The sequence below is a fragment of the Pteronotus mesoamericanus genome, unplaced genomic scaffold (assembly GCF_021234165.1).
Source record: "Pteronotus mesoamericanus isolate MK-2021 breed Mesoamerican mustached bat unplaced genomic scaffold, CSHL_Meso_final scaffold_507, whole genome shotgun sequence".
NCBI lineage: Eukaryota > Metazoa > Chordata > Mammalia > Chiroptera > Mormoopidae > Pteronotus > Pteronotus mesoamericanus.
This window is the reverse complement of record NW_026555319.1, coordinates 11,494,245-11,507,979: the sequence shown is the minus strand read 5'-3', so window position 1 is coordinate 11,507,979 and position 13,735 is coordinate 11,494,245. Positions and strand designations below refer to the sequence as shown.

The 13,735-nt window shown below is 46.7% G+C and overlaps 1 protein-coding gene across 6 annotated transcripts in view; it reads left to right on the top strand.

Annotated features, from left to right (window-relative positions):
* Window positions 1-282: 282 nt before the first annotated feature.
* Window positions 283-13,735, top strand: part of UBE3B (ubiquitin protein ligase E3B) — a 44,516-nt gene continuing 31,063 nt past the window's right edge. The window contains exons 1-12 of one of the 6 annotated variants that reach the window (XM_054594242.1): window positions 283-413; window positions 665-734; window positions 3,316-3,418; window positions 4,751-4,932; window positions 5,082-5,202; window positions 6,544-6,603; window positions 6,782-6,886; window positions 8,976-9,072; window positions 10,395-10,480; window positions 11,373-11,455; window positions 12,172-12,277; window positions 12,587-12,707. In XM_054594242.1, coding sequence (XP_054450217.1) covers window positions 4,772-4,932; window positions 5,082-5,202; window positions 6,544-6,603; window positions 6,782-6,886; window positions 8,976-9,072; window positions 10,395-10,480; window positions 11,373-11,455; window positions 12,172-12,277; window positions 12,587-12,707 — 940 coding nt within the window. In that variant the 5' untranslated portion in view covers window positions 283-413; window positions 665-734; window positions 3,316-3,418; window positions 4,751-4,771. Of the gene's footprint in view, window positions 735-2,320; window positions 2,373-3,315; window positions 3,419-4,750; window positions 4,933-5,081; window positions 5,203-6,543; window positions 6,604-6,781; window positions 6,887-8,975; window positions 9,073-10,394; window positions 10,481-11,372; window positions 11,456-12,171; window positions 12,278-12,586; window positions 12,708-13,735 lie in introns of all 6 variants that reach the window. The other 5 variants (XM_054594245.1, XM_054594241.1, XM_054594243.1 and 2 more) reach the window with 5 other exon arrangements.

Below are 13,735 nucleotides of genomic sequence, written 5' to 3'. Positions count from 1 at the left end.
TTCCGCCAGCCGAACCCCACTTCCGCCCCGCAGAGGGCACCTTCCTAATGGATCCGTTGTGTTCCTAGACGTTAGCCTCTCTCCTTCCAACATGCCTGGCTGGAATGGTCGCATCTCCGCTGTGCTCTGTCAGGCATTTATCCTTCTCCTGAATGCTCAGCTTTTGCAGCTTCCAGAAAGGAGGAAAAGATTCATGGAGGTTGTCATTCCCCGGCGGAGAAGCTCTGCGGAACTCTCACTGGCCGGAACTGGATAGTTGTTTCCCGGCGGAGGTATGAGAAAGAACACCCCGGGGCAAAATGGCGTTGGAGTCTCGATCGCTGCCCCGGGTCTTGCAGAGCTCAGGTGTATTGGGTTAAGGCGGCAGTACCTTCGGCTCCGACCCCGAGCGCTGGGGCTTCTAGCGGAAAAAGGTCTACATCCTACGGGTAGCGAGTGGGAACACGGTTGTGGGTTCACAGGGTGGTGGGGCCGGGGACTTGGAGAGGTGGCCCTGGGGCCGGGTCCCTGCCTCACCTGGTCGGAGGTGCAGGTGCTAGCGGCTGGCATTTACGTTTAAGGGTAGGCTCTCCGTAGCCTTTTCCACCTCTTTTCATTTCTGGGCCTTTATAAACGTACTAACTACGGGTGGAAAATATTTGTTATTGTGGTTGTTGATACCAAGGCAAGACGCCGGGTCTTAGGAGCCACCGAAACCGGAGTTCGAATCCTGTTTTCTCGCTGTGCGACCTTGGGTGAGTTCCCTCGCCTCACTGAGCCTCAGTTTCCTCCTCTGTGAAATGGCGTAATTATCTCGTTCCACAGAGGATACTGTATAATGCAAGTTTTAGTACCGTGCCAGACACTCAGCTGTCAATAAAGGCAGCTGGAGTTAGTGATAGCAGTAAAGAAAAGCCTGTTCGAAATTTGACTGTAACTCAGCTTCACGGGCAGCCTTGCATTCTCAGCTTTTCTTTGCTGTTCTCTGAGTGAGGGACTCTCTGGGTCTTGTGTGTTTCACTTACAAACAAGTCATTGCTTTGGAATTAGACTTGAGTTCAAATTCATGAACCTAGTGACTTCTGGCAAGTCCTGTCCCCTCTCGGTCATTTTTTCCCTGTGAAGGTGGCATTGATAATAGCGCGTACCTAGGTGGAGGTGGTCGGTAAACCTGGCTGCCCACCTATTCCCATCATATAGGGAGAATCCTTTTGGGCTCAGTCAGCAGTTGGTATTTATGTTGCTTGACCTTTGAACAATACTCTTTGGAATCTCTTGCCCTTTCTTAGTTCTTCATGGAGTTGGCCTTATCCAGAAAAGACTGATTTTTGAGCAGGTCTCGTGGGAATATTTAAGTAAAGGAAAGACTGAGGGCTGTCTCTTCTAATTAAAATCATGGCTCTGACCCTTACTAGTGATCTAACCTGGGCTATGGAGATACTAAACGATCTCACAGGGTTACTATTCTTATGGGAGGAGTTCACTTAGAAAGGATTTGGCCCATAGTGGGTACTGAAACATGTTTTCCTTTTGCTTTTCATAGGATCTTGATCATTACCAACCTCTTGTTTCCTATTCTTCCCACCTTTATCATGGTTGTTTCCCTAACTGGATTGTAAGCTGTTCAAGGACAGTACAGTAAAACTCGCTTATACACTATTTGCTTCCAGATGCTTTTATTAGTATTTTCCCATTTAATGCTAATTTCAGTGTCATGATAAGTAAATTGAGGTATAAGAAGGGTAAAAGTTTCATTTAATTCTTTTAATTCTTAATCCTTTCAGCAACCCTAGGAAGTATTAATTATTACATTATTAATATTATACTCAATTTACACATAAGAAAACTGAGGCCCAAAGAGGGTAATTTGGCCAAATGAGGTAGAATCAGAACTAAATAGAACCAAGGACTGTTTTCTCTGATCCAAAACTTTCTCTGTGACAACCTTTTCTTTGATTCTCCATGGTATTTAGCAGAGTAAGCACTTAATAAGTACTTCATGATGTGTTTTGTTTTATTGATGAATTGTATTATAGGAGATACAATACAGGTAAAAAGGTATATAAGAATTAGAAAAACTGCAAAGTATAGACTCTTGTTTTGGTAAACAGAAACCAACATATAGTATTGCTGAGGGGATGGTAATCTCAAGGAAGAGATCTTATCCTGAGAGGTATCCTGGGAGAAGTGAAAGTTTGAGATACAGCAGGTCCTCAAATAACTTTGTTTTATTCAATGTTGATTCATTTTTAACATTGATGAGTTGCTATAAGATCTTAACTCTTGCTTATATCAATTAGCCTATGGTAAAATTGGTTTCATTATGTGTCATTCTGCGTAGGTTCCAATAACCTATAGAAGATGTTAACCAAGGGCTTGCTACAGTCCTACAGGTACTTACAGTTTGCGTGCAGCACCCTATTTTTCCATTGGGACTAGGCTCCCTTTTCTGCTTCTCTCCTCCTCTACATATGAGGGACTCTGCATGTTAAGGAAGGAGCATACCACTGTGCTCATGGCGTGGCCCCAGCTCTTTTGCAGCTCTCAGGGGCTCAAAGCAGTTAGCCAACCTAAACAGGGCCGGGGTTCATCGCCCACATGACAGCTGTGGTGAATCTTAGTGCACCCAGGGGTAGGAAAAAAATCTAACCTGTAAGGAATGTAAGGGCCCCAATATTATTTTGTATCCCAAGAGCCTCACTGATAACAGAAGCAATTGAGGAACACATTTTTGTATGTTTTATATACTGTGTTCCTACAATAAAGTAAGCTAGAGAAAAATGTTGAGAAAATCCTAAAGAAGAGGAAATACATTTACAGTATTTATTGAAAAAAAATTCATGTAGAAGTAGACCTATGCAGTTTAAACCCATCTTCAAGGGCCAGCTGTATTTTAAACAATTCCCTTTAAACTGTGAGGACTGTGGAGATAAAGTTTAGCATTTAGACCAGGCATTAATGAAAGAGAACACAGTGTTGTTGAAACCTGAGACACTTTGTTTATTACCTTTACTCAATGAGGCGGATGTATGGTGCCCTACCTATAAAACTTAACCTCACCTTGGGTGGTGTGGCTCGGCTGGTTGGAGCATCATGCCATACACTGAAAGGTCAAGAGTCAATTTGCAGTCAGGGCACCCGCCTACGTTACAGATGCCGTCCACAATTGGGTGCATACAGGAGGCAACCAATCTGTTTTCCTCTCACGTCTATGTTTCTCTCTCCTCCGCCCCTACCCTTCTGCTTTCTCTAGAATCAATAAATATATCCTTCGGTGAGGATTGTAAAAAAAACTTTAACCCTAAATCTGAATTTTTTTTCTTCTGCTTCTGCCAGAGAAGACAGGCACCTCTGGAGTGAGAAGCTGCCCTTGGCAATGAGTCCTCTGCCAGATCACTAATGGTTACTTGGCATTTCTGCGACACAAGCAGGTCCTCAGGTGAGCTCTCTGGGCTTCCACCGCTGGGGCTGACAGAGTGAGTGATTCCGAAGACCACTTCATCTCCAGTCTTCTTACCCTCTTCCTGCGGTCGGGCGGACTCTGCTCATTTGTTTTGAGAATTATTGATGAGAGACGCACGTGTTGGAAAAGACTTGCCGTTTAACAAATGTGGGACAGTGATGAAAAGAGGCCACAGAGGTCCTCCATATGTCGACATGGGAGGAACCTCCCATGAGCCTTTGTTGTAGGTGATGTTTTCATGTGGGTGCTGCTCTGAGTGAAGTAACCTAGTGAAGAAGTCATTTTCCAGAAGTCTGGATTTATGACTAACATTTCAGCGCTTGCATCAGCTGGACTGATTGCATACTTGGGATAGAACGACAGAGTTAACAAGCACCTAAAGAAATCATCTCAGTACCAGAGGTTCCATGGACCAGTACTGTGTGCTCTAGGCTGCTAGCCAAAGTTATCCCTTTGGGAAGAGTTACTGGTGATCAAGATAAAAGCGTCTGATGGATGATGTGTAGCCTCTTCCCCAAAACATACCAGTCAGTGAACGGGAGCAGTTCTGCTCTGAAGGCTTCATTGCTCCTTGAAGAATAGGGTCAGTAAGAACAACAGAATGAGTTACACATAAAACAAAACCTATTCCACTTAATGGATTACCTTGCATTCTAGAATCAGGTACCATTAGCTTTTTTAGTGTTAAAATGATCCTTTGAAAAATGGAAGGCTTTTTTTTTTCTGTGCTGGACACAAGGTAGGTACCAGCTATCAGTAAATATTTGTTAAATATTACTGAATAATATTTACTGAATAAATATTTACTGAATAAAATAATGGTGACAGTAAATACTCAAGTTTAGTTTTTGCCTCAAATCTTGGCTTGGTAAAATAAAAGTGGCCTGCTTGGTGCTGGCTTCCCAATATTGTGGACTTCTCCAAAAATTCAAATATCTAGGAACTTTGACTTAGAGGGTGCCTGGTTTGCATCAGAGGTTTACGGATGGGATTGAGGCATGCTTTGTTCATTCCTTAAATAATCAAAGAACCCATACCCTATGCCAGGTGCAGTGCTGTTTCTCTTCAGAAAATGTGATTATTTAATACAAGAAAAAAATCTCTGCTTTTGGTGAGTTGCATGAAAAGAGCCGACAGGAAGTTGGGACTTGTGCCAGGAGAGCTCTTAGCACTTTGGAAGGTGCTGGAGGGCCCTGAGGAGCGCTCTGCTGCTGCCCATATCCCTGCCCACGCTTTGCTCTTGAGCCTGCTTTCTCTGTGTGTTTTGGTATAGTAATCTGCACTAACCAGTCGCCATTTTCCTTGCAGGGTTTGTGCACGTCTGCAAACATGTTCACCGTTTCTCAGACCTCGAGAGCATGGTTCATCGATAGAGCCCGGCAGGCTCGAGAGGAAAGGCTTGTGCAGAAAGAGCGGGAGCGCGCAGCCGTCGGGATTCAGGCCCACGTCCGGAGTTTCCTTTGTCGGAGCCGACTGCAGAGAGAGATCAGGTAGGCGCCAGGGATCCTCAGCACGTTTTCTCCTGTTCCCAATTTATAGCAAGAAAAGATGGCATTTTCTCTTACAGTTCTTAAAAAGCCTTCGAGCTGCTCTGAGCTCCTAATTAAAAATGTCTTTTTTTTACCCTTCCCTTCCTTAGGAGAGAGATCGATGAGTTTTTTAAAGCAGATGATTCTGGGTCCAGTAAAAGAAGTGCACTATGTATTTTTAAGATTGCCAGGAAACTGCTGTTCTTGTTCAGAATTAAAGAGGATAATGAGGTAAAATAATAATAGCAAATATCCATCGTACGTACTGTCTGCCAGGTCTTTTGTAAATATGAAGTCATCGGTCCTTACAGCAACTCTCTGGTACTCCCGCACCCTGCCCTCTTGTCTCCTTGGGGCCTGTCTTGCAGGGATCATGCCCAGTGCTTTGGGGCCGCCTCACAGTTTTTTTCTCACCAAATATTACAAGCACTTGTTGGACTCAGATGCATACAGGAGCCAGGCAAGTTACGTAAACGAGTGAGAGAAGCCATTTATGAGGCAAAACGTAACACAAGTCCTAACAGCTGGTAGCGCACAGTGACGGTCAGAGCATCAGAGGGAGTGACGGGGTCCAGGTGCGCCCGTCCAGAGGGGGCGGCCGCGACCCGGCTTCAGCTGGTGGCGGACTCTGGTTTTTTTTAAAGAGATGCCGCACTTCTTTATGCTCAGTTTTCAAATTTCTTTTAAATCCTGCAAACCAAAGGAAACGTGTTGGTTGTACGTTTGGGATTAGAATTAGCCCAGAAAATATAAATCCCAGGAAACAGCTAGTTACTTGTAATAGTACTAGCGGTCCCACTGAGGCATGCCTCTGGGTGGTCAGGGGTTATGCGTTCGTTGCTGCTGAGTCCCACATCGGGCCAGGCCCTGTGTTAGGCACTGGGGCTCCAGGAGGAAACAAGGTGGGCAAGGTCTCTACTCGAGAGAGCTGGGAGCCCAGCAGCAGGTGGGGGAGTGCACCAGCAGTGACGACAGGGTCACGCAGATGAGGACAGACAGGCTCGGCGCAGTGGGCCCCTGTTCACAGGGGAAGAAACTGTGGTTGGCAGCAATGGGGTGGCCGCCCAGGGCCACGCCCCTTTTAGGGGTAGGTCTGCGATTGGCATTGCTGCCGCGTAGCCTGATTTCCAGCTTCCACTTTTCTTCCTTTTGCATTTCAAGGTAAAAAGTGATGATACAACAGTCTGTGAGGCGAAAGTCAGTATCCATGATGCTCACAAAATGGCAGGCGAGAGCCCGATTCAGGAGATAGCAGCCCGTCCACAGGAATCCCAGCCAAGCTGCCAAATTGTGTTTTTCAAAAGGAGCCCCAAGCTGCATTTTTATATGAAATATACCAGTTCCTAAAATAAATGTAGGGCTCATCGAGCCGCTGGGCTACCAGTTTGAAAGCCTCTCTTTAACCTTTTTGATCCTCTGTTCCCCTACCTGTAAGTAGGACTTTAAAATGATCCTGGGTGTGAGTCTGCTGGAACAGCAGGCATGCCTGTGCCAGGGCCCACCGAACGTTTGCTGCTTTCCCGTTCTTCACTAGTCGCAGGAACTTACAGCCCCCATTCTGCCTCTTTCCAGAGATTTGAAAAGTTGTGTCGATGCATCCTGAGCAGCATGGATGCTGAGAATGAACCCAAGGTAAGTGGGGTGGGTTTAGTGTTCGAGTAAGTGTCATTGGCCGCTTATTTGTCCCTTGAGCCTCGCTGCCTTACCCGGCACTGAACTGAGCTCATTGGCCCATGCCAGTCGCTAGAACTTATGTACTTTGTTTGATCCCTTTAACTGCCCATTACATTTCTTTTCCTCCTCCTTGTAGGTGTGGTATGTGTCCCTGGCTCTTTCTAAGGATCTCACCCTCTTGTGGATTAAACAGATCAAGGACATTCTCTGGTATTGCTGTGAGTTTCTTAAGCGGCTCAAGGTAAAAGTGAAGCACTGTAAATGTATCCTCCCCATTTGGGGCCTTTAGTATGTATTTGCAGAGTCCTCATGCTTCCCTTCATAGGTTATACCTGTGGAGATTTGTCAGTCAAACCAGTGAAGAATTATCAGAGCCCTTGTTCTAGGAGAGAGCTAGTTAGATACTGTTATCAACATGAGCTCTCCTTTGATTTACGCATTTAGAACATTGACCTGTGTTTGCCACAGTCGCAATGCCAGGGAATCTGTCATCTTTCTTCCCATACTTTTGATATAATGGATACTTTATCATTTATATTATTAGACTAGTCAGGCTTCTTGTTATAAGTGCAGAAACCCGACAGGAGCACAGCTAATAATATACACAAGCGAAGCAAGGAAGAGAATATTTTGTTAGAGAATATGTTCTGCAGCATGGTAGCTGGGGGTGGCTAGAGCCAGAGGCTTCTGGATTCTCCCCTTCATTCTTTTCTCTCATCTCTAGAGCCTGGGGAGTCGCCTTGTCTTTTGCTGCTATAATCCTGGCAGCCAGCACTTCTGGCCTAACATTCTTACTCTGTCTTGACCAAAGAGAAAAGGGTGACTCCCCGACCTGTTAAAAATCTGGGAGACCTCAGTGACCCCATGGGATCCTGGTCTCAACCCTTACCTGGTCTCAGTGGTGAGCAGGATGGGACACTGCCGCTGGCCCAGCCCAGTCTTGTGCCCACCCTTGTGTTGTGAGAAGGCGGGCAGAGGTGTGAGTAGGTGCAAACAGCAGCCATGTCCACTTTGTGCCTAAGGAGGGAGAAGTTTGGGGGACAGAGGCTTGGCAGGGGCTCAGGTAGCAGCTGAGTGAAGGAGCGATGGTCAGCAGAGCTCCCAGTGGCTCCTCACGGCCATCTCTCCCGAGGTCCTGCTTACCAGCTCTCTTGGCTGCCCCGGCTGCAAGCCACAGCCCAGCTTGTCAGGGGAGGGAGGCCCTGTGACACAGAGCAGCCGTCATCTCTCCTGTCTGCCTTCTGTGTCTGCCTTCCACAGCAGGTCGCTCTTCGAGAAGAGGCTCTTCTGCTTTGGAAAAAAAAAAGGTTTTAAGTTTATGCAAAGAAACACACATTAGGAAACAAGAACACTGGATCTGGAGCCAGGAAGATCTAAATTTAGTCCTGATTCTGCTGCTGATTTCTCGTGTGGCCTTAAACAAGTCCCTTCCCCTCTCTCACTCTCTTTGAGCTTCGGGGTTTGAACTAAACGGTCTCCGGGGTCCCTTGCAGGGGTGCATGCTAAAAGGTCTCCAAGCCAAAAAGGAATTGGGCCTTTTCCCCAGCTGGCTCCTGTGAAACAATGTATAATAATAGCCAGTATTACAAAGAGTTATCTTTGTGCTGGACACTGTTCTTAGTGCTTTATGGACATAGGTTGTTTATCCTTACAACAACCATACTAGCTGTAGTCAACAGATGAGGAAACTAAGGCACAGAAAGGTTAAGAAGCTTGCCCAAGGTCACACAGCTAGTAAGTGGTAAAGACAGAAGTCTGAAACCATAGTGCTTGTTAGGCTCAATTGCAGTTTCATTCAATTGCTCCAGTGCCATATGAATATACCTGTATTCTTCAGTGTACACAAAATCAGCACACCAGCTCTGGTCATCTTGTTTTCCAGAATTCTCAATTCATTTTTTTTTTTTTTTTTTTTAAGATTTTACTTATTTTTAGAGGGAAGAGGGAGAAAGAGAAACATCAGTGTGTGGCTGCCTCTTGTGCGCCCCCTACTGAGGACCCCAGCCCTAAACCCAGGCATGTGCCCTGACTGGGAATTGAACCAGCAACCCTTTGGTTCACTGGCCAGTGCTCAATCCACTGAGCCACGCCAGCCAGGGTCAGAATTCTCAATTCTCTATTCCCAGAAGTACTTTAGACTCTATAGTCAATGACTAGTGGGTCAAAATCCGTGTCATTTAACTCCTAAAAGGGGTCATTTCCCAAGAGAAAAAAATCCTTGCTTGTAACCCTGACTCACTTATTGGAGCCTAAGAACACTCAGAAAAGTTATAAAATATCTCTGGGACTGGAGGGTGTGTGTCTTATTTTACTCTCCTCATTGTTTCCAGCCCGAAATCTTACAAGACTCCAGACTCGTCACGCTGTACCTCACGATGCTTGTCACCTTCACAGACACTTCAACATGGAAAATTCTCCGGGGAAAAGGTCTGTGGGACCTGCTTCAAAGTCTTTCCAAAGTAGCAGAGCTTGGCACCTTTTTGCCTTTTAATTTTTTTTTAAACTTTTTAGATTTATTCATTTGAGAGAGAGAGGCATCAATGTTGTTCCACTTATTTATGCATTCATTCATTATTTCTCATATGTGCGTGACTGGAGCTCCAACCCACAACCTTGGCACATCGGGACGATGCTCTAACCAACTGAGCTCCCCAGCCAGGGCCCTTTTCACCTTTTTAAGGAGCAGTTTCCCCATCACAAGCCTCGGGGAAGGCCTGAGACCACGTGAACAGTGGTGCCCTTGGCGCTTTGCACCAGGTTGCACTGTGTTCAGAATCGTGTGTTACAGTCTCTCCCTTTTTGGAATTCATGTTTAAAGCCTTGGTCCCTCTGATCTTATTTTTTACTACTCCCACAGCACCAAGTGACAATATTTGCTTATATTAAACCCTGCTGTTTCATTTGGTGAATCATTCAGCAGCAAATAATTCTCTTTTGGCTGTGAAATTTGCATTGCGAAGCTGCCTCCTTCCCTGAATGTTACACTTAGCTTTATGTTTTTCATACGGTCACTTCATCCGTCCATTCAGCAAGCAGCCTACTCTGTGCCATGCTCTGTGCAGACAATGCTCTGTGCCCCCCCCGCCCCGAACTTAGAGTCTCCTGGAGGAGGCAGACACTAAAGACAAATCACATGCCTGTCCTCTACCATGGTAATAGTGTGAGAAGTGGTGCTCGGAAGGAAGAGTACAAGAGAAATGAGGGCCAGGTGGGGTAGGGACAGCCTTGCCTTGCTCGTGCCGGCGGTCAGGCCTCCCTGGAGAAGTTCTGTCTGAGCTTAGAGCAGGGGGAGAGTTAGAGTCGCAGAAGGAAGAGGAGAGACAACTCGGAAAGCAGAGGAAACCGGGTGTCTAAAGGCCCCCGGTTAGGAGGAGGGCTTATTTTAAGGCATTATCCTGGATTCTGGGCAGGATTTAACATGTGGTGAGTTCTGGGTCTACCAGGGAGCTTTTCTCTTTGGAGAGAGGAGGCAGCGTCAGAGAATAGAAAGAGCCAGGCCCTGTTCCTGGGGGAGGGGTGGGCCCATCACCTGAGGGTGACACTTGAGCCGGGCCTCCCAGGAGACAGAGGATTCCGGATATGCAATATCTCTGTGACTCTGCTCCCAGACCTAAGGGAGGGAGGAAGGCAAGCCAGAAAGTATCTCATTTCCGGTCGCCCTGGGCATGGGGCATGATTTTCTGTCCCACCTAAATAGTTCACATGATGGCCCGAGATTTTTTTTTCCTCAGACTTTTTTCTTTGTTTAGGTGAGAACCTTCGACCAGCCATGAACCACATTTGTGCAAATATAATGGGACACCTCAACCAGCGTGGATTTTATTCTGTGCTGCAGGTTGGCGACCCAGTGCCCTAGCATGTCACCTTACTCTCCGAACCTGAACCGGGATTTTTGTGTTTGGTTTTGGCGTATCTGGTGCCCTCCTCACAGAGACACTTTGCAGAAAGAGTTGAATGCCCAGTGTCCTCCCCTGCACCCCCCACCCCGGGCCTTGGGTCACTAGTGGTTTGTGTAAAGGGAGGCATGGCACTGGCATCCCTTTAACGTGCCGCATCTTTGGCTCCAAGTGTAATCCAGTCACTTGAAATTGAAACTCGCAGGGGTTGGGGAGGCCTCGGGGCATGTTCTCTCTGGTTCCTTCTCGGTTGGTATCTGGAATGAATTTTCTAGCTCTGTGTCCTCAAATAGCCTTCTGTCCCCACCGCTCCGTTAGTACCAGCCCCTACAGCTTGCAAATGGTCAGGAGCCTAAGTTGCTGTTTAGAAGGAGTACTTTGGAATTCCTCAGTGTGGGAAGCAGCGTTGATAGGGCCCTTCCTCCTGCCGGCCCTGAGGTGGGCTCTGTCCGGACGTGGCTCGTGCTCCCCTCAGCCCTGCGAGTCGTGTGCCGGCCAGAGCCCGTCTCCAAGAGGAGGCGTCTGAGCGTCTGTGTGGCCCCACGGCTCAGCACTGCTTCTCCTGAAATTTTAAGTCTGGTGTTTTTACCAGCTGTTAATTTTTTAACTTTATTATTTTAACAATTAAACGTACCATTGAAAGGTGAGAGAGGGTATAATGAATCTCCTTCCCCATCACTTTTCTCTCCCCTCGTTTTTAAAAACATTCCAATTTAGTTTTTTTATCTGAGGGGGCCCATTTTACTTTTATGTTTCTTTCTTTCTTTTTTTTAATGAACAAATGAATGCAAGGTTGTCATCGTCCCCTGACCAGTTAAAATGTTTTTTCAGATACTGTTAACCCGTGGCCTGGCGAGACCTCGGCCTTGTCTGTCCAAAAGCACTTTAACAGCAGCCTTTTCTCTAGCGCTGCGGTAAGTCGGCAGCCGTAGCTGAGGGCTTCCTCCCTGGCTTCTCTTTCCTCTTGTTGCTCGTGTCAGGCGGGCTTGCCCGCTCGCTCAGTGTCGACAGGAAGTCCTGGTCTTGCTGAAAGGGGCGCGTCTGTGGCTGTCCTTTTGCTCACCTTCTGTCTAGCTCCCTGAATGTTTTTCCTCTCAGTCAGCCAGGGGTCAAGATAAAATCCCTTCTCCCTTTGAAGTTTTAGTTGATAAAGGAAACCTAGGAGCTGGAGGGGGGCCAGCAGAGGGTGGCATCAACAGATGGAATAGTGTTACAAACACAGGTTTAGCATGTTTGAGGGCCAGCCCTGACCGGTGTGGCGCAGTGGGTCGTGCGTCATCCCGCAAAGGTCGCCGGTTCGATCCCCCTTGTTTTCATCTCTCCCAGTCACTGCCCTTGTACTTCTTCCCATGTAGTTTTTTAATCTGCCTTTTCTTTTTAAGTTTACTATGTACCTTGGGCATTCTTATGTCAGTAAAACTTCAAAGCGGATTTTTCATAGCTGTGTCACGTGACTGTACTGCCCTCGGCTCAACCCTTTCCTTAGGAGGTGGCCCCATTTTCATTCTTTAGTCTTTCCAGAAGTCCAGTGACACATACTCTCAGGGGGCCTGGGGCGCGGGTGGGGCGGCTCTTCGGTTCCAGGCTCACAGGCAGACCTCCCTGAGTGAGGTGACCTGTCTCTGCCTAGCCCTGTGGTTGCTGCGCAGTTTTCAGACAATCTGCTTCGGCCGTTCCTGATCCACATCATGTCTGTGCCTGCTCTCGTGACTCATCTTGGCACAGTGACCCCCGAGGTAAGTGTGCTCTGTGAGCCCCCCCCGCCCGCAATTCCATTGCTGCCTTTCTTCTTAGAAATTAGACCGTAAAGTGTTTTCTCTGTTAATTCCCACCTCTTCCCCTGATTTTTCTTCTAAATCAGTAGCCGCTGTGGACACACTTCTGTTAATAGCCCAAAAAAACAAGTTCTCATCTTTGTTCCTTTTCTTTCGGGAGATCAATGGCGTGTTGGGCTACTTGGGGGTGACCTGCAGGTGGTCACGTTCATGCTCTAGTGGGAAATTCTCCTGTCAGCTCTCACTCTAACAGTCTGCAATTGTTTGCAGCGCCTTGCTGTTCTGGAATCTCATGACATGCTTCGTAAATTCATCACATTTTTGAGAGAGAAGGATCGATGCCGTGATGTCTGTGAAAGTTTAGAAGGATGCCATACGCTTTGTCTAATGGGTGAGTGTCTGCGGCTGGAATGCGATTGTGTTCCGGGCGGCAGGAAAAGCCCAAGTGTTTGATTCGCACCGTTCCGGTGACTCTGGGCTGTTTTCAGTAACGACTAGCAGTGCTTACAGTAAGAAACATGCCATCAGATGGACAGTTAAAGTAGACGTGTGAAATTGAAAATCACACGGAAAATAAATCAACTTGGCAAACTGGTTGAGTGACTGTAAGTGAATGTTTAATTTCAGCCCTTAGCTCCCCGGCAGCCCAGGGAAAATTGAAAACGTGATGAGTGGCCTGGATAATTCTCATCTTGGGAGAAGGGAGGGCACGGTTGGGTGGGGCTCTGAGTAGGGCCTGCATCGTCTGCTCTACTGTGTTTTCATTATAAATGAAAGGGTTTGTGGGTAGAAGCATTTGAAAACAGCAGGCATACATAATTCTCATTGCCTAATTTATTTTACATAGAAAAAGGTTCTTGGGGCTATATTTTAAGGGAGTCTTCACCAAGACATGTTAAATAACTTTGGTGAACTTTGGCTATCTGATTGCTAGGAAATTCAGATATTCCTCAAAAGATTATTTCTTATGTTAACCCTTAGTTTTAAAATATTTAAAACGCTGAGTTTTATCATCATAATAAAATGTCACGCTACCTAAATACCACATACCTGTGTGCCTGATACTTTTTTTTTCTTTTTTAAGATTTTACTTATTTTTAGAGAGAAGGGAAGGGGGGAAGAAGGAGAGGGAGAAAAACATTGATGTGCGAGAAAAACATCAATCATTTGCCTCTCGCACAGGCGCAGCCAGGGACCTGGCCTGCGACCCAGCCATGTGCCCTGACCTGGAGTCGAACCAGCGACCTTTCAGTTTGCAGGCCAGTGCTCAACACACTGAACCCCACCAGCAAGGGAGGGCTCAGATAGTCTCCATGTTACTTCATACAACCTTCACATCAGGGCAGGGGTCGTTATTCCAGCCTTACAGTTGAGGAAACAAGATTCAGGAGGCGGGCTAAGGGTCACACCACTGGTCTG